This window comes from Callorhinchus milii, unplaced genomic scaffold, assembly GCF_018977255.1.
Source record: "Callorhinchus milii isolate IMCB2004 unplaced genomic scaffold, IMCB_Cmil_1.0 Scaffold13, whole genome shotgun sequence".
Taxonomy (NCBI): domain Eukaryota; kingdom Metazoa; phylum Chordata; class Chondrichthyes; order Chimaeriformes; family Callorhinchidae; genus Callorhinchus; species Callorhinchus milii.
Window position 1 is genome coordinate 762,921 of NW_024704754.1, and position 18,715 is coordinate 781,635.

The window sequence follows — 18,715 nt, forward strand, 5'->3', positions numbered from 1 at the left end:
GTTGGGGGCTGGATGACGTATTTGTATCGCGGGCGGACCACACCCCCCCCCCCCACCCACCACACCCCCAGCCACGCCCCACCACCGGGACACCACGGCGCGACGTGATGGCGTATGCCGCGACGCGACGACGCAGAGACGTACGTGACGGCGGGGCGGGAGGGAGGGAGGCGGGAGTTTGCGGCGCTCGAGCGACCATGGCTGTCAGCCGCTGAGCGCGAGCCCAACGCCTTCTCCTCACGCGCACGGACGGTGTGGGGCCCTGACTCCCGCCAACGGCCAACGTCTCCCTCACGGCGGTTTTTTTTTGGAGAGGTGGGGGGCGACGGCGGCGGCGAACGGTCGAACGAACGTGTGCGGGGAGTGAGCGAACAGGAGGGGGAAGTGGCCTTCACTTCACTGACCCCCCCCTCCCCGCCCGCCCACAGCCCCTGTCTCTCCGCGCGTGTCTCTGGTCTCCGGCCCGCGGATGGGGTGAGCGAGCGGAGGTAGGTGATTAAATCGAGGCCGCTCCTGAGGGAGGGAGAGGCCTGGGCCTGACCCTCCCTCCCTCCCTCCCTCCCTCAGCCCCTCTGTGGCCCTCCACGTACACCGTAACTGTACACCCGGCTCCCGGGAATGATTGGTGGTGGTGGTGCTAACGGCGGTGGTGGTCGTCAAAAGTAATGCCTAATTAATAATGATAATACAATCGTAAAAGTAATTGATGATGATCCTCGCCTTTGATATGCAAAATGCCGGGGCTGCCTTGTGGCTGCTCTCCCTGTCTCACTCTCACTCTCACTCTCTCTCTCTCTCTCTCGTATTTTGTTTCGCCCACAAAACAAATATATATTACATATATATATGTATACACACACGCGCACACATATACACAGTCACTACACTTTACGGCCTGTCCCGAAATACAACAACAGCAGCAGGATTGCATCTATAGAGCGCCTTTCACGTCGGGGAGGACGTCCCAAAGCGCTGGACGGTCGGGGAGGGGATGTGATGATGATGATGGTGGGGTTTGGGGGGGGGTCAGGACGTCTGGGAAGACGTGATCAGGAGCTGTATCAAATGCAAGGATTGTTGTTGTTTATTCCTGGTTGAATGGGCAGGACCCGTTTCTCCTTTCTCTCTCTCGCTCTCTCTGTCCGCCTTCCTCCCTCCCTCCCTCCCTCCCTCCTTCCCTCCCTCCCTCCCTCCCTCCTCGCCCCGGATTAAGGTTTAAAGGTTGAGGTTCGAGCTGTAAAACCACGGATCCCTCTTGTGCAGCGCCTCCTCGCGTTGCGGTTTTTTTTTTTTTTTGCTTAGGCCGCCGATAATCCGCCAGGATCCACGACGCAGTGTCGTCACGGTGTCTTGGTTGGCGATGCGGCAGACGGTTGGGTATCCCCCACAGTCAGCAATTTGCGTTTCGCCCACAAAATACACAGTCACCACACAGTTACAGTACAGGCGGTGAAGCGCTTTGAGACGTCTGAACGACGTAATAAGGTGCCAATGTCAAACGCAAGGATTATTATTATTATTTATACAGAGCCCTTTGCACAGGAAAGCATCCTTGCAGCGATGCTGAGCAAGGGACGAGAGGGAGGTGACCGTAGGCACAGTTGAAGAGGTAGGTATTGTGGTGGAATTCAAAGAGAGAAGGGGTGAAGCGAACCAAATTTTATTGGACCTGGGATCACAACTAAAGACAGAAAGGTAGATTTGAGTGTCATTCCACATAGATGTGAAAGTTAACCCCATTTGTGAATGTTGCCACCAATTATCATTATAATGATATACTGTAACATATGATAAGAATACTCTAGATGAGGAAATGGAAGAGGCTAAGGATGGAGCAAAATTGATGGACCAATTTTTATCTGGGGGATTATTGGCCAACAACAACAACAAGATTACATTTGTATAGCGCCTTTCATGTCGGGAGGACGTCCCAAGGTGTTGAAAATGACAGAGTACAGCATTTCAGACCCGAGCTGGGGTCGGGGGGAAGGGGGGTGGCCGATGGCATGGCCGAAGAAGAGGTCTTGAAGCGGGACTTGGAGGAGGCGAGGCGGAGTGACTGTGGGATGGAATTCCAGAGGTGAGGGGCAGAGTGGCCGAAGGCTCTCCCGCCAATGGTGGGGCGGGTGGGTCAGGGGACGCGGAGCAGGCCAGAGCCGGCTGAGCAGAGGGAACGGGCGGGTTGATGAGGGGTTAGGAGGTCGCAGAGGTAGGGTGGGGTGAGGCCATGGAGAGCGTTGTATGTGAGGCCAAGACCTCGGGGGAAAAACTCCCTTCTCTTTTTGAATGAGGTAATTAACGTGCACCTGAACAGTCAGAAGGGACATGGTTTAACGTCTCAGCTGAACGATGGCACCTTCCAACAATGCAGCACTCCCCCAGCATTGTATTGGTGTGACAGCCTAGACTGCTGTTTCAAAGTCTTGACTTTAATCTGTAGTATTTGGTGGAAAGCAGAACATTGTAATTGTTAAATTGTTAAAGCATCGATACGGATGTTTCCTTTCCCTGTTAAAGATTTACCTAATTATTTTGTTGCATCATTTTATGTGAAATTATATTGTCCCTCTCCACGGTTTTCTATGTGTAAATTACATTTTGTATAAATCATAAACATTTGCATGCAGGTTTTGTAGTCTGCAGCCAGCCATAAATGTTTTTATGTAGAACTCTGGCTTTAAGGGATACATGTTTCATTATATAAAGAAAATTTTATTTTATTTTGATATGATTTGCACAACGTTTTTGCATGCTTTCCAGCAGTGGTTTTAGGATGACACATTCCTATTTTTTCATGAAATTTTGCCTGTTCATTCAAATTCTCTATTTTTTGTTGTTAAAGATATGTCTTTCATCCATTAGTGAAAATTTTCAGAATCCTTTTCACCATTTTGCAATTTAGTGTTGTTACAAACTGCTTTTGCTGTAATGTTCACTGCCTGGACTTTATTCCACCTCTTTTATAGCCTGATCTTTTTTCTCTTGCGCTTAGCATTTTATCAGTGTGTTGTGGTCCTTTAACCTGTTGTAATGTAATCCTATTCCTTATCGGATAAGTTCCATATCACTGTCTGTTTTGCAAATTCTAGATTTTCGTATAATCTCTAGAGGAAACATTTTAATAATCAATTTGACTGATCAGGAAGATACTCTAAGGTGAAAGTTGCCCTTCAGTGTGTGTTATCAAAAGATAAGACGCCAAACTAGAAAGAGATCAAAAAGATTAAAATTAGATTGTTAGGGATTACTATTTGCAGTTTCATTAAATCTAGTGTTATGTAAAGTATTGGAATCACCGTGCATATTCTTGGGGTTCAATGACTATTCAAGTAGCTTTTGAACTTCCTATCATAGTATGTTTAAATGTTTCCGTGTTCCTACCCATATTTATTTGTTGGAACAAATCAAACTTAAAACTTCATGGTTAGTGATACTGTACATTAACACGTTGCAGTGTGCACAAACTGACATTCAACACTATCATTCAATTAAATCTCTGTTTGTGAAATACATCTCTACTGAGCAAATTATGTCAATTTTGGTATGGTAAATGACTAAGCAATTGGGAGTTTGTCATCCATTCTATAAAAGCCCCTTTGGCAAAAAAANTTAATATAAAGGTTGTACTGGAATCACCAAATAACACACAGACTGCACTGTTAGAGAGCAACATGCCTTTGGTTGATGTGGTTATAATAAAGGTCTCATCTTACTCTTGTATTGATGCTCTGTAAAGCAACTAGTTTGCATATTTTTTTGAGACTGCAAGCAAATCGTTGGATAGAAATGGGACATCGTAGAGTGTGATCCCATGTTCCAAAGCACTCTAAAATACATTTTTGTGTGTAAAATGAATGTAATGTTGGATGCAGAAGTAGTTGTTGTAGCTTATTAAACTATCCAAATTGTCTTGCCTTAGACAAAGTTTGCTTTTACTACCCTTTCATGCTCTTATTTGTCCACGTAAAGGATAAGGTGCATATCAGTTGATTTCCTCCTTGTGTTCATATTAACAATTTAATTCAAATCTCGTATCTTAGTTCTTCTGTGAAGTTTTTTTTCCATCAATTTGTAAGGCATGAGTTTGTCTGATACGCTTCCATTCTCATACACCGGTTTTTGACCTTTTTCCCCCACCTGTTTTGCTATAATTTTTTTCCAACAAGTTCTATTCTTTACCAACGATCACTTCATAATATAAATGTCATGAGCTCAAGATAAACTGACTAAGTAGTCTGGCATTTCATCTGTTCAATTATTGCCCCAAGTAGCCACTATATTTTTGGAATCTGTAATTGACTAAATTATACATTGTGGTCATGTACTCGCACCACTCAGGAAAATGTATTTGTTCCATTTTAAATATAGGAATCATTGTTTGAAAAATGTAATTCGAAATGTCAGGGGAATAAATATATTGTTATGCACTTTTGTAAATGAACTTGCGATTTTAAAAAAAAATGCAAGTGCCTCTTTTTTTCCAAACTGCATGGTTTATTTTCGTTGGGAGTTGATTTACCAATGTGTGTGGTCAGTCTAAGCATGGTTTGTTTTTAGTCCGGTAAACAGCCTGCTGATAGACCAATGCGATTTCATTGCGGTTTTTGACTGAGGTATTGATTCAAAATCCCATGTGATAATCCTTCATTTGCTCATTGACCCAACACTTAGACATCTGGTTACCATTCCTATAAGTGATAAAGTGAGATTACATTTCTGTTGTGAGTTAAGTCTTAGATAAGTCAGGTGTTCGATAATAATAATAATCCTTGTATTTGATATAATGCCTTATCATGTCGTCGATATGATGCAAAGCGCTTCACAGAGAATGCTGGAGTGTGAATTTACTTTATCTTGTGGGCGATATGCGGCAGCCAATTGTGCTTGGTGGACGTATTGCTGTTAATGGATCATTCTGACCCAGACACATGTCTCACTCCTCTTTCAGCCTTAGTGTTTTACTACATCTCATCCATTTTTCCATGCAGCCCAACATACAACATACCTGAACACGTTTATAGGAATAGTCTACGATACAGAGATCGTAAGGTAGCAAGCGTGGACCTTGGGAAGAAGTTGCCACCAACCACTACCTGGTAGAAGAACTGGCATTAAAACTGAAGTGCCACTCAGGAGGTAGGCCGAAGTCTCAGAAAAATAGCGGTTTATTAGTTTGATTAAAAGCCAAGGACTCAATCATTTGGTTCTTTTGTTCTAGGGTGGTTATTACTTTCTAAAGATTCCATTACAGAAGACACTACAACATGGGTGAAACTAATAGCGACACTGAATTCTACAGTGTCCAAGTTGGTGATTCTACCTTCACAGTTCTCAAACGATATCAGTCATTGAAGTCCATAGGTTCGGGGGCTCAGGGGATTGTATGGTAAGTAACAACAACACAAAGGCAGTGCATTTTCTGTGGTTTTCATTACAAAACAATTGAATCTGTTCCACATACTGTAGCTAGTACTCTTGGGAGGGAGGTGGGGCAGACCAGAGGAAAGGGAGTTTTGCCTGAGCCAGGGTAGTTTTTAATCTATGGGTAGATTTCTTCTCTCTCCCCCGACCCCCCCCCCCCCCCCCCCGTCCCTTCTGAATCAGTGGTGCATTAAGACCAGCTTTGTTTCCTATTTCTTTGAACAAAGTTGGTCAAATTATCAAGTTCACCTTGTGAACATCTTCTTATCTCTTAGACTTTTCACTCTCATATTCATGTTTGTCAGATGTAAGGTAAATTTCCGTATGTATGCTGGTGACACCCAAATATAACTCTCAATAGCTTCACATTAGAATCTTTTAGTCAATAATCATTTAAACTATTTTCTCCTCCACCTCTGCAAATAGAAATACTGAATGTATAGATGTTTAATGTTTTCTCTTCAAAGATATGCTTGTCTGCATTAAAATCTATCTACTACTTTTCCCATCTGCTGCATTGGTTCAAATCATCAGGTATGATGTCTTTTCTATCTGGCCTAGTCACCTGGACATATACAGTAGCTTGGTATCATTAGCAAATCATTTATGAACAGCAGGAGACCCATAATGGACCCTTGTGGAACTCTGCTTCTCACTACCCCCCCTTCCCTCCTAATATGCCGATTACATTTTATTTAGAAAAAATATTAAACCTACTTGATCACCATTTCAATACTCATTCAGTGCTCCTACAATTCCTTGTGTTTTTTTAAAAAGTAAACTACCTGTTATCTCTGCAGTAAATGAGAAATGTCCAATAAATTGCAGGAGATTTATCTATTAACTTTTTTTAAAAAAATTACAGTGCTGCCTACGATAGTGTGCTCGATAGAAGTGTTGCTGTTAAGAAACTCAGTCGACCGTTCCAAAACCAGACTCACGCCAAGAGGGCCTACAGAGAACTTGTTCTTCTTAAATGTGTCAATCATAAAAATGTAAGTTAGGTAACTTGTTCTGATCTCTGAAGAGTTGAGCAGCTCATATCAAATTATGTTGTATAAGAAAATGCTAGTCTTCCAGTTCAAGTTTGATAAACTGCAGAAGTAAAGAATTTAAATTTAACCTGTGCTTTGCTATGTGCTTTACGTCTTGCTCGCATTTTAGATTTTATAAATACAGCAATTTATGCCGAATGCTTGTCTTTTGCATGCAGTGAACCTTCCCTTTTCATTTTTTTTTAATACGTTTTGAAACTAAGCTTATTTGCATTTGAAACATAGTTGATGTGATCTTATTATGTTTGAGGGAGAGTCAGTAAGCAAAAGTCTGTTAGAAAAGTGCACTACATATCTGCTTTCCAACTGATTCCAGAATCAGGTGTGAGTTTTTTTTATGTGACCATGTAACTTTAAAGATAAACTGCTTGAACTGAAAAAGTAAAATAATTTGCACGGGTCAAGAGGCTCTTTTCCAATAGTTAAGGAAATAGTTTGCAGTGAATCCAGCTGAATTTTAATTGGATGTTTTATATTTTTCTATTAGCTGAAGTGTTCACATACATGATTTAGCACAAAAAGAGAGGAAATGTTAGACTGGTAGAAAATATGTTTCTCACATACTTCTGCTTTTAACCTGGAAATTCACACTCTGAAAGTTATTCTCTTTCACTTGGCTTGCTGGCCATTCCTACATTTCCCCTATTTGCTCTGTTTACATTATACTTGTGGTGTGTGATGAAATGTTTACATTGTTCTGCAGGAATCCACTTGCTCTCACTCCTATACCTCTATATTGCATCAACACACAGCAGCATTTGGGGAAAAAATAGGGCTGATTGTGGTTGACTAATTTCTAACTCAGCTGAAAATAAATTTATACTTTTATACATTTCAAAACTCTATTCAGATAGAACAGATTTTTTAATGATTCTTTCATTACTTCTTTTTCATTTTGCTCATGAGAAGCCACCAGATCTTATCTGAACTTTCTGAAGCACCAGTCTTTTCAGTTTCTTAATTCTGTTTGTGAATCTTTAGTGATCAGCCAGGAGCTATTTATTAATTATCAATGGTACATGAAAGATGAGCACATTGCGTGCCATGATTAGTGTGCAAATGCAAACCTCAACATTTTAATAACTTTTTTCTCTTTTACACAGATTATTAGTTTGTTAAATGTATTTACACCACAGAAGTCTTTAGAAGAGTTCCAAGATGTGTAAGTATTGGGTTGTTTGTGTGAAAGAATTTATAATTTTTCCTTGTAGAAGAATAATCTGTCATGTATTCTGCAACAGTTATAACTATCATAATTTTATTATTCTGTAGTTACTTGGTTATGGAGTTGATGGATGCCAACTTGTGCCAGGTTATCCATATGGAGCTAGACCATGAAAGAATGTCCTACCTTCTTTACCAGATGTTATGTGGTATCAAGCACCTTCACTCTGCTGGCATTATCCACAGAGTAGGTACTCAGGATTTTGATTTTACTATACTTTTTAAACAGATGCACACAATAACTGCACAGTGTCCTATGACTATTGAATGTTCTTAAAGGTATGACATTGCATGCACTTGTGTTCTGTTCCAGCAGAGAACATTTTAATAATAGGAAATACATTATGTTTCATGGTTGTATGTAATGTAATGTAAGAATGTAATGAATGTACATATATACATATTAGATAAAATAACATCAACAACATCCAGCTTGCTATAATTTTTAGAACACAATTTTTAAATGTGAGAAGAGGCAACACATGCCGTGATTCCCAATGTTGGTAGTAATTCATGGGATAAAGAAAGACTGAATAGATTTCTAAGGCAAATTGCTTTGTGTTGGCAACTTCAAAAGATCTGTGACACGCTTCCTTTTTATTACAGGATTTGAAACCCAGCAACATAGTAGTAAAGTCAGATTGCACTCTGAAAATTCTAGATTTTGGACTGGCCAGGACAGCATGCACTAATTTTATGATGACCCCGTATGTAGTTACACGATATTATAGAGCGCCTGAAGTTATCCTAGGAATGGGCTACAAGGAAAATGGTAAGTTACCTCAAGAAAGACTCGTTATTTGAAGATGGGAGTGAAATCGGATATGAATTTGAACTAGTTTGTTACAAAGATTTAGTTGAAATATTTTAGTAATTTCATTTAAAGGAAAAGGCATTAACCACCCTCTAATTTTCACGCAAATAAAATAGGATATCAAAATTTGTTGTTGCCCAAAGGTGAAATGGCATCATTCCCGAATCATTTTATAGTGACTGTAAATAACTAGCTCGTATCGATCATTCTACTCCCTCAAGCCTATCTAGTCAGTTATCTACATCAATATTTACTGTTAAAATCTCTATGATGATGGGGGAGAGGGTAGAAATTCTATAATGCCAAATAGGCGATTCTCCTTCCAAGTTACGCTGTAACATTTTCATAATGTTTTTATTAATTGGGTGGATTCTTCAACAAATACATGTTTTTAAAGTATAGGACTCTGAAGGTTTAAATGTAAGAAGGACATCATTGGAAAAATTGAGTTAAGGATGAAGTTTCTATGTTGATGTTCCAGTTTGGTTGAATTTACGCTGTTAGCTGAATCTGTGTAGCAGGTACTTTTCCAGCCAGAAGTGCTACAATAGATTAATTTCTTCAAAATAAGGTAATTTTTCTTGCAGAATAAAAATTTACAAATATTGAAGCTTGTGTTCAGGTAAATGTAAGCCCACCAGCCTTTTTCCTTATTAATGAAATTAGCATCCTCAGGTTTAAATACTTATAAATTTCACCTCCTATAGAATCTGCCATGAATTTGCTTTTTAAAAATGAAAACCTGTTTTGATAGGACGAATGGTTCCATCGTATTCTGCATGGGTGGTTTTAAATCCACTAAAACATTTAACAAAAAAATCACAAAACGTAAAACCATTTCTAATTTTCATGGGAGTTGGTTCTTAAAGAGTTAAAGATGTGGAAGATGTTTAAATGCCTTTGCACTTTTAATTGCAATTTGTGCAAATATTGTTGGGTATATTAAATAGCTTTTTTTTTATTTCTCTGTTAACTTTATTCACGTAAACCATATAGTGGATTTATGGTCTGTTGGTTGCATTATGGCAGAAATGGTGCGCCACAAAATCGTTTTTGCTGGACGCGACTGTATCCTTGTACACACAGAAAATCAAATTTCATCTGCATTTAGTTTTAACTGCGTACATGAAATGAATGTCTTCGGACTTTTCTGGTATGCCTTTCCCAGACCCTACAATTTGTTACTGCTGAAATATGTTGTTTCTCATTGTGTCCCGATGTATAAATTTCCGTACCTATTTTTTCCTGTTTTTTTGTTTGCTGAGCGGCATGGTAATTATCCATCATTTCATTTTATTTTCAGTTGATATCTGGTCAGTGGGGTGCATCATGGGAGAGATGCTCAAAGGTTCTGTGCTATTCCAAGGCACTGATCGTATCCTTGCCCAGGCATCCTTGAGCCCACAGTCATACACACCAAAAGGCAAAACAATCACTACTGTTTCCCTCCCTTTGAGGAGCAAAAATTGATGTTAAGATGAATGAGGTTATTTTGATGTTTTTTTTTCAATCCTTGTTTTCCAAGTTTTTTTTTTTTGGCATAAGTGTGTTTTTGATCTTTTGCTTATTTTTAATCCTGCTTCTCAACGCTTGGCATGCAGTCCGGCACATTTAGCGCCCTTTGCAAATAGCGCAACTTCTTATTCTCCAAAACCGGCGCATTACTTTCCTTTATGAAACACATACACAAAACAAAATGTGAGCAGCAGCTTCTGAAACTCAGAGTACCAAAATTATCCAATTATCAAATATTGAAACAATATTTTCTGAGGGATATAAATAATTGTGTAATATTAACATATCAATATGTTTTACTTTCACCAGATAAAGTACTTAGACATCTGCATACATCTTCACATCAGTGTGTTTGTTTCAACACTTAGAGAGGAAGTTCTTGTCTTTTAAAGTTGACTTGAATAAGATTATAAGAGCTGTCCCTCCAAAACATTGAACAAATGTAATATAGAAGGCAGTTTGCAGTAAAAATCTGCAGCTGAGGTCATCAATGTAAAACTTTTATATCTAGCAACTCTATCTTACTTAAATTTTCCCTACTTTTGTTTGTTTTATTCGATTTACCATTCCCTCTGCCTATGTTTTCTACATTTCCGTTTTTAAAATCTTCCACAATGGTGATTCTAACCAGGTCACTTCAGATCTGTTTCCTTTTGAATGCTTTTTCTAACATGCATGCAAACCACTAATGTTACAATGCATAGATATCAGATCTTCCATATCACTTTCACGTTACCTTTAGTCATATTTCATAACATTGTTTAATAGCATCAGTGTGTGGTTGTAATTATATAATGCCATGACCAGTTTTCTAAAATATTTTGGGGGAAAATTACTAATAACTTCTAAACATAAAAATGTTTACGTTTTTAATAATTAAACACTGGTTAGATAAAGGCATTATATAGAAGCAGTAATAAACCCAGGGTTTGTATCTGTGGTGATTAAACATATCTTTACTATGTTTAAACTTAGTTTAGATGTTGTCTTTTAATATTAGAAATAGTTTAGTTATATTGTGTGCTGCTTATGAAGATCTTTTTCTAGTTTAATGATGGATAGTGTAATCTTAATTATGAACATTATTTGTTTGTTCTATTCTATGTACTAGTGTTCAGATACCCGAGTAGGAAAATCATCTCTTTGAAAAACATTTAAATTGGATCCCAAAAATCCTTTTCTTTGAGTTACTGTAAAGAAGTATGGAGTAGGGGAGGAATTGTTGTTTGTTTGATAGTGTAGCACGTCTTAGTAGGTGGGAGATAGTATAAAATAACTCAACCCTTGGGGCGGGGAGAAGGAATGGGAGCACATAAAATTGTGGATAATACTGTGGCTTTGAAGTTTCCCTCAGTAAGTGATTTACAAGGTAACCATCTATTGAGAAGGTGCCACAAGAGCAGGAGAGGCTTTACAGTGGTTTAATTTTTGCTTCTCTAATGTCTGGGAGGGTTTTTACCCAACCCATCTCAATTTCCAGCATATTTCTTTAATTAAAACTGGTTTGCAGCTATTATTTCAGATACTCAACCCACTTCACATAACTGCTCAGGATTGTGCAACGCCAGGTTACCATAATAGTACTGTACTATTATAGTATTACTTTATTTCTGAAAATATTTGAAAAGTTAATTCGGTATTTTGGATAGCATGCGAACAGCCAACTTAAAATGGCTGTCAGTCAGATCCATGCTGTGAGAAGATTTGTTATTTGAGATTGACCTTCGTCAAGTATGGATCTCTTCAAAACTGTGGACCTGTCTGGAGTGCAGCATTTGTTAAGCTCTAAGTAGAGATAACAGCCAGTGAATAATGGTCAGGGCCTTCAAGTTGAGGGGCTGTGTTTATTAATAAATATGATTACTTGAGAGTTAAAAGGCAGACACGTCTTTAAGTATAGCTGAAACAGCCTATCTTCATTGATGATGTAGCCTTCTCTGGTATTTCCTAGGAGGGATTACTTTTTATTTGCTTCTTGTACTTAATTTTGATTTCCCTTGCCACGTCTTTGTAATGAATATTTTAAAGAATTGTCACTTTTTAAAAAAAGACAACAAAATGACATGTATAGAGCGCCTTTCACGTCGGGAGGACGTCCCAAAGCGTTGAACAGTCAGGTGTCGGGGCCCGAGCATGGGGAGGGGTGAGGGAAGGCAGAGAGGTGGGAGCGCGACCAAAGGCACGATCGAAGTGAAGGGTCTTGAGACCGGCCTTGAAGGAGGCAAGGTCTATAACTTTTCAATGGGGAGTTTTTGCTAATGAAAAACTGATTATTGAAGGATGTTCAGAGGTGAAATGTTTGTTAGTCCTTTATTCTCTTGCCTGTGACTCCCACCCATTCACATTTGCGAAATGGGTTAGTTATTTTTGGCAAGTTATCAGTAAAGTAACTACAGGTAAATGCATTCAATTGTAAACCACATTAGATATTTTAATATTTTATTACTTGGTATGTGTGCATTTTAGATAAATGATATGCGTTGAGGCCCACGCAGAAATGAAAATCTTATTTAATCAAACTTTAATTGTTGAAAATCAAGTTTGTTGAAAATTGGAATTTGAAAGTCCTAAAGTCAAAAGTTGACTATTGTGGGAGAAAGGTACGTTAGTTGTAGGTATGAGTTTTTTTTTAAAAAAAGAACATTTCCTGAACCAGTTTTATACAGACATTGATCAGTGGAATAAAGTTATTGAACAGCTAGGAACGCCATCTGCAGAATTCATGAAGAAACTGCAGCCAACCGTGCGAAATTATGTCGAGAATAGGCCAAAATATCCAGGGCTTGGCTTTGAAACGTTGTTCCCAGACTGGGTGTTTCCAGCAGATTCTGAACGTGACAAGTTAAAAGGTATGTACAAGTACTTAAAATCGCAGCATATTTGATTGTAACCTATAATTCAATTATAATTGTGCATGCAATATCTTCAGGGAATTTAAAATTGGTATTTTTAATCTTTGTTAGAATATTATTTTTGTCATTTTTGCCATAATCCTTTGATGATTCAGCATAACCCGCCTATTTAAGGAAGCATTCTACAATAGTATCATACAATAATTCTATAGCCGATCAACTTCCTGGTAATTAAATAAAGGGCACAGTGTGTAAAATGGGTGAATCCAAAAAAGATCGCAAAGGTAGTGAGAATGTTGTATTGTATTACAGTAAGTCAGGCCAGAGATCTTTTATCAAAAATGCTGGTAATAGATCCAGACAAACGGATTTCTGTGGATGACGCCTTACAGCATCCGTACATTGCCGTATGGTATGATCCTTCTGAAGTAGAAGCAGTAAGTAAACTACCATTTTTCTTTTTTCTTGTTTCTTTTCTGCATTTATTTAACTGTTTAACGCAACTTCAAGGTGCTAATAGCATTTCCTTTTGGCTATAGCCCCCTCCACAGATCTATGATAAACAATTAGAAGATCGAGAACACACTATAGAGGAATGGAAAGGTACGATTTCCGTTTACTTAAGAGGGGAAAAAAATATTTGCATCTTTTATTTATACATTTTTAAAGGAAATCTGACATTTGCTACTATTTTTAAAAATAAATTTCTCCTTATAATGCTTGGATATATAATAATAATCCTTGCATTTGACATAGCGCCTTCTCACGTCTTCGAGGCGTCTCAAAGTGCTTCACACATTATTCTGTAAAGTGACTATATTTTGTGGGCGAAATAAAATATTAGTTAAAATGGGAAATTCTGCATACAGTTAAAATTACTGAAATTTTCTGTTAAGATTTCAAGGTTTTTTATTCCAAACGGAAAAGTAGAAAGTTTAAAAGTAACAAAAAATCATTTCAAATTTTTTATTTGCATCATTCATTTTTCCTTTCAGCAGAATGAATATTCCCAATGTCAATTTTCACAACGAGATGCATGTTGAATTCAATACTATTTTGTGATTAACAAATGAATGTGCCAGTTAATTCCATTGTGTTAGTTATTTCTGCTCACGCAACTAATGTTCAGTGTTGTTTCAGAAGCAATGAGTTTGTGACTTGTCGGGTAAAGGACAGGGGAATTGTGCAGTTCAAATACACCATTATTACTTCTTTGTTTAGAGCTAATCTACAAAGAAGTTGTGGACTGGGAGGAGAGGAACAAGAATGGTGTTATTAAGGAACATCCCCTTCCCTCAGGTTAGTGATTACGTTTGGTTTAAATCACAATAAAGTCACTTGTTTTGTATTACTGCTCTGTTTTTAATTAATACTTTGCTTTATATACGATTATTACAGTGGACAAGTCATGTGGACCAGTCACATGCACTGTTTGTCCATTACTGCATCTGAATTGTCCCTGAAGTTGATTGTGGCTGAAAATGGACCATTTATGATACTTAACATATGTATAGAGAGATTTGCAGATGGCCTTATACTTGCTGGTCTCATCAGTAACTTGAATGACATTGTACTCAAGGTTTCTTACGTGCTGCATTGGGTGAATTGTGAATGCAATAGCAGCTGCTTGACATTATTTCGCTGTATATTTCTCATTAATTTCAAGATTACTGGAATTCACATGTCAAGCTGTTTCAAAACGAGCCGTGATATTACAAAGATAATGCAAACCATTTTGTAAAAAGCATTTTGAAAGCACACAAGTGCTGATGATCATACGTTTAGTTGAGACGAAGGGCCCTTGGGCCATCTGATCCCATCCTTCCAGAATACCCACCTTCCGTCCTCCCATCACAGCATTGAGATGTTTTTTTTAAAGGAGTGCAATGTCCTGGCCTCAGGCTCGTTTCTTGGTCGTCTGTTTGTGAAGAGTAAGTATGTGAAAAATAAAATTGTTTAACTAGAAAAACTGCTGTACAAGATGACCGTTCTGTGCCTTTCTCAGATTTTATTGCACTTTTTGTTTACTTAGAACAGATGCAGCAGTGAATAGCAACAACTGTCCCTCTCAGTCTTCCTCCATCAATGACATTTCATCCATGTCAACAGAGCAGACCTTGGCCTCAGATACTGACAGCAGCCTGGATGCATTAATAGGACCTCTTGATGGTTGCAGATGATCAGCTGCAAACCTCAGCATTAGCAGAAAGTAGTTGCAGCTACTTTTCTTGGCCTGAATGGTTTTGAACTAATGGAACCAAGTAAAGAATATATATATCTATTGCATGTGCTCTGAACACAATGCCTGTGCTTTTACTCCGTTGTTTACGATTTCCTGTGTTATGTTATAAGTGGCAGGTTAGCAAAATTTGAAAAGGGAATTTATTGTGGGACGTGCATTTGTGCAACTGCTCGAGCTCCAAATTACTTCAGGTGAGCAGAATGTGGATGAACATAAACACCAGAAAGACGGTCTGAGCCCCAGAACAACTACAACAAATTGCATTTATATATATATAAATATATATTATTATATATATATCGCTTTTCACGTTGGGAAGACGTTCCAAATCCTATATGTGAGCAAAAAAAAAGACACTTATGAATATCTCCTTGTAGCAGTTCCACTGGTCAGTTGGTTTTGTTAAATATTGCTTTAATACATTCCAGATATCTGAGGGAGAGAGCGTGGGGTGGGGATGGAGGGAGGAAGGAACTGATAGCACTTTTTTTAAATTTTCAAAGTAGCTCAAATGATTCTTGATTCATTTAGTACATTAATGTGAGGCTCGGGTGCAGGATTAGGGATTCTATCTTAAATATTGATCTTATCTATTGTTATCTTCTACTGAATGCTACTGTTTCAGCTTCTCTGAGAATCATCATTTTTTTGTAGTTTTCGGGTAAATGTATGTTTTTTAAACTCGATGATATTGGTCTGAGTTTGCAGGTGACTGCAATCTGGATCGGTAGTGACAAGGTGATGCTAGTGATGTAGTAACATGCGAACTTTTTATAGACTGGACTTTCAGAACGGTGATCATTAATTACACTAGATTGATTCACGTGTAGCAGATTTTTATTGGCAATAAATTGTCCTTCAACTAACCAGATACCAGTAAGAACAAACTTAGACTGATGAGAAAAGCCAACCCACAGAGCAAGTATTTTTTTTAAAGGAACTTGGATTTTAGTGATTTGTGTAGGGCAGGTTCAGAAGAAGAATTCATTGGTCCTTTTGGGGATAAAAGTGTAGCTCTCTTGGGTGTAACAGATTGCTCCTCAGCTAAAGGACAAAGTCTAGATTAACTTCAGTAAATATCTTTATTGAGTAACCAACCAGCTATTTAATCCCAAGTAAAATATGGTTTAAATCCAAATAAAAGTATGTCTTAAATTACCTAATTTTGCATTGCAACACTTAAGACGTTTTTCAACAGGTAGATATTGAAGTTGCCCATCGCATGGCTAACTGAAAAATCCTGTAATTGCAAAAGGTTCTGGAACTATTGAATTGGAATACAAATTTGTCTCACTTGATCTCTTTTATTATGCCTATTCTGCTACTCTGAGGCGAGGCTCACATTGAATAAAAGCTGGTTTGGGTGTACTTGTTACTATTAAAAATCGCCTATGATGAGTGAGCTGGAAGTGAATCACCTTTACTACAGATCAAGCTTCTAGTTCTGATTCTGGTTCTCGGGACACACACTGTCCATGGGCAGGCACACTTCCCTCCAGTTATTGATCCATGTCGTGCTGGAAGCTTTGCTGAAAGTAGCTTGAATAGAATCAATGGAAATGAAGATAGCTGAGGAATGATTAATTCCTCATTTATGCTGTTTAGCAAAAAATTGAGGTTATATTTCCCACTCTAAAATCCCTTTTGCCTTTCTCTACACATGTGCAATTAGTCTGTTTTTTTCAATGTTTTGTTAAACCAGTTCCACAGTAACATTATACCAGGGCTCTGCTGTACTTCAATGTTAATATTTCCTTTTTGAAATCAATGCATTTCCAATACCTGATTTACACTGTATGTTTCGCATCATTTCAACTGGAAAACCACGTTTAGACTAATTAAGGAGTAGAATTTAGTATGAATTGTAATTCCTACACCTATCGGGGTGAAAGCATAGACTTCAAATTAATTATGTCTATGGTCATCTGTTCTGTTCATTATTAAAACCATAATCTATTACTAGGTTATGGGAGACTTGAGTATTGTATCTAGCTTTTATCTTTTGCCGTTAAGTTTGCAAAAATTAAGGGGGAAACAAAATCATGTTTCAGTAATTGAAACCCTGGAGCGTTTCTTATTTGTTTGCTGCAGAAAAGTGACTTAAAGGGCTATTTTAGCCCATACTGAGTAGAGAATGATGTGATTAATATTCACTATTTTTTTTAGAATAAATAAAGAATGAACAAATTATGCAACGACACCCGAGCGTAGTTTTTTTAATTTTCTTTTTGGTAGCCTGCTCCAAAATGGGAAGAGTTGCTGGGTGAAGATGCAAGAAAAATCTGAAAAAAATACTAGCTTTAGGTGAACTTCATTTCTGAGACCGGCATCCTTACTTAATTTGATGTGATGGGTAGAAAATCTGTGTTTTTTAAGTGGCCTTTTTCAGTCTATCATATACTGCACCATAATTAGCTAACCGTGTTCCGTGTAGCAAATAACAAACCCAAAGAATTACATTTGTCCCTTTTTTGTATATTCTAATGTTATCTATATAGAGGTTAACAAAACTTTGAGCTGCTCACCTGAATAGAATATGGGGCCGAATTGCAGTCTGGCTCCTCACTGAACAACTTTGCAAACATCACTTTAATTAGTTTATTGAAAAGCTGAGTGGTTTCAAATGCATTGCTGTGACTTGTTAGGATATGTTGCCTTTTACTATAAGCACCACTGTGCAATGTAAGAACTGTTCAGAAAAGCATACATGTATACAAAATATAATCATTGTGTGCCTAGACCTTAAACAAACCAGATTGCACAAACTGCACACACTACGGTGGTTTGCACTGAAATTATTTCAATAAAAAATTTCTGCAATTGTTTGGAATGATTGTTTTTTTTAAATAAATATAAAAGAAAGTGTAAAGCTTTTAAATGTTTGTTGCTACTGTGGGCATATATGTATACCTTTGGTCTGTGTGCACATCGGGGCTTGACGTTAATGTAGAGCAGAATGCCACTCATCAATGTTCCCTCAAGTTCAGGCCTGGTCCTACATCAGATTATTCTGTACCCGATTGTGTCCTGAGTCCTGTAGTCCTCCTATATTATCTATATCATAGTAGCCCCGAGATGTTAGCGTCAAGGCTTGATACTTGTGAAGTTCTTTTCCGGTTGTGAATCGTTGCCGTTGAGAAAAACCGAATGATTGACGGAAAGGGCTGCTGTTAAGTACTGTTATCCTGAAGCTGTTAATGTTACAAGTGATTTTCCAGTAGTTACTTGAAATGTACTTGCAACCTCTAATGAGCTAAACTCCATCATCTGTCTGCCTGTTACATGGTGTTTGTGCAATACGAGATCTTGTACATAACGATTTTTTGCCAATTGACATCCATGCTGGATTTTAATTTTGATTTCAAGTTTGACATTTAGACGGTGCTTTTTTGTACTGACAACGATCCTGATTTTTTTGTTAAACAGATTTTTTATAGATTACTCATTTTTTTAAGGGAACCATTTTGATCAGCTAACGTTAACTGCTCCAGGATATATCGTGCGGATTAAAAGAAAGGTTTTAAAAAATGCAACTTGTATCTAAAGAACCTCTACTGAGGATTTATGTGAATGCAAATAAATCTGTGGTCTT

General features: G+C 38.0%; 1 protein-coding gene across 4 annotated transcripts; it reads left to right on the forward strand.

Moving 5' to 3' along the window:
- The first annotated feature begins 303 nt into the window (after positions 1–303).
- LOC103183732 (mitogen-activated protein kinase 9) lies at positions 304–15,409 on the forward strand. 4 transcript variants are annotated; one of them, XM_007901376.2, is made up of 13 exons: positions 304–488; positions 4,989–5,136; positions 5,219–5,386; positions 6,287–6,416; positions 7,580–7,638; positions 7,749–7,887; positions 8,307–8,472; positions 9,818–9,889; positions 12,696–12,878; positions 13,194–13,318; positions 13,421–13,484; positions 14,103–14,180; positions 14,919–15,409. In XM_007901376.2, the coding sequence occupies exons 3-13, from the start codon at positions 5,265–5,267 to the stop codon at positions 15,059–15,061; spliced, it is 1,281 nt and encodes a 426-aa protein (XP_007899567.1). In that variant the 5' UTR covers positions 304–488; positions 4,989–5,136; positions 5,219–5,264; the 3' UTR covers positions 15,062–15,409. The 4 variants fall into 4 exon arrangements, with proteins under 4 accessions (XP_007899567.1, XP_042195770.1, XP_007899568.1 ...); XM_042339836.1 differs by having other exon boundaries at positions 305–488; positions 14,914–14,998; XM_007901377.2 differs by lacking the exon at positions 304–488 and adding an exon at positions 1,516–1,609.
- Positions 15,410–18,715: the final 3,306 nt, after the last annotated feature.

Coding starts and splice junctions, on each gene's coding strand:
- LOC103183732 (XM_007901376.2), top strand. CDS start 5,265: ATGGGTGAAACTAATAGCGACACTGAATTCTACAGTGTCCAAGTTGGT. Junction 12,879..13,193: donor TGAACGTGACAAGTTAAAAG/GTATGTACAAGT, acceptor ATTGTATTACAG/TAAGTCAGGCCAGAGATCTT. Junction 14,181..14,918: donor GGAACATCCCCTTCCCTCAG/GTTAGTGATTAC, acceptor TACTTAGAACAG/ATGCAGCAGTGAATAGCAAC.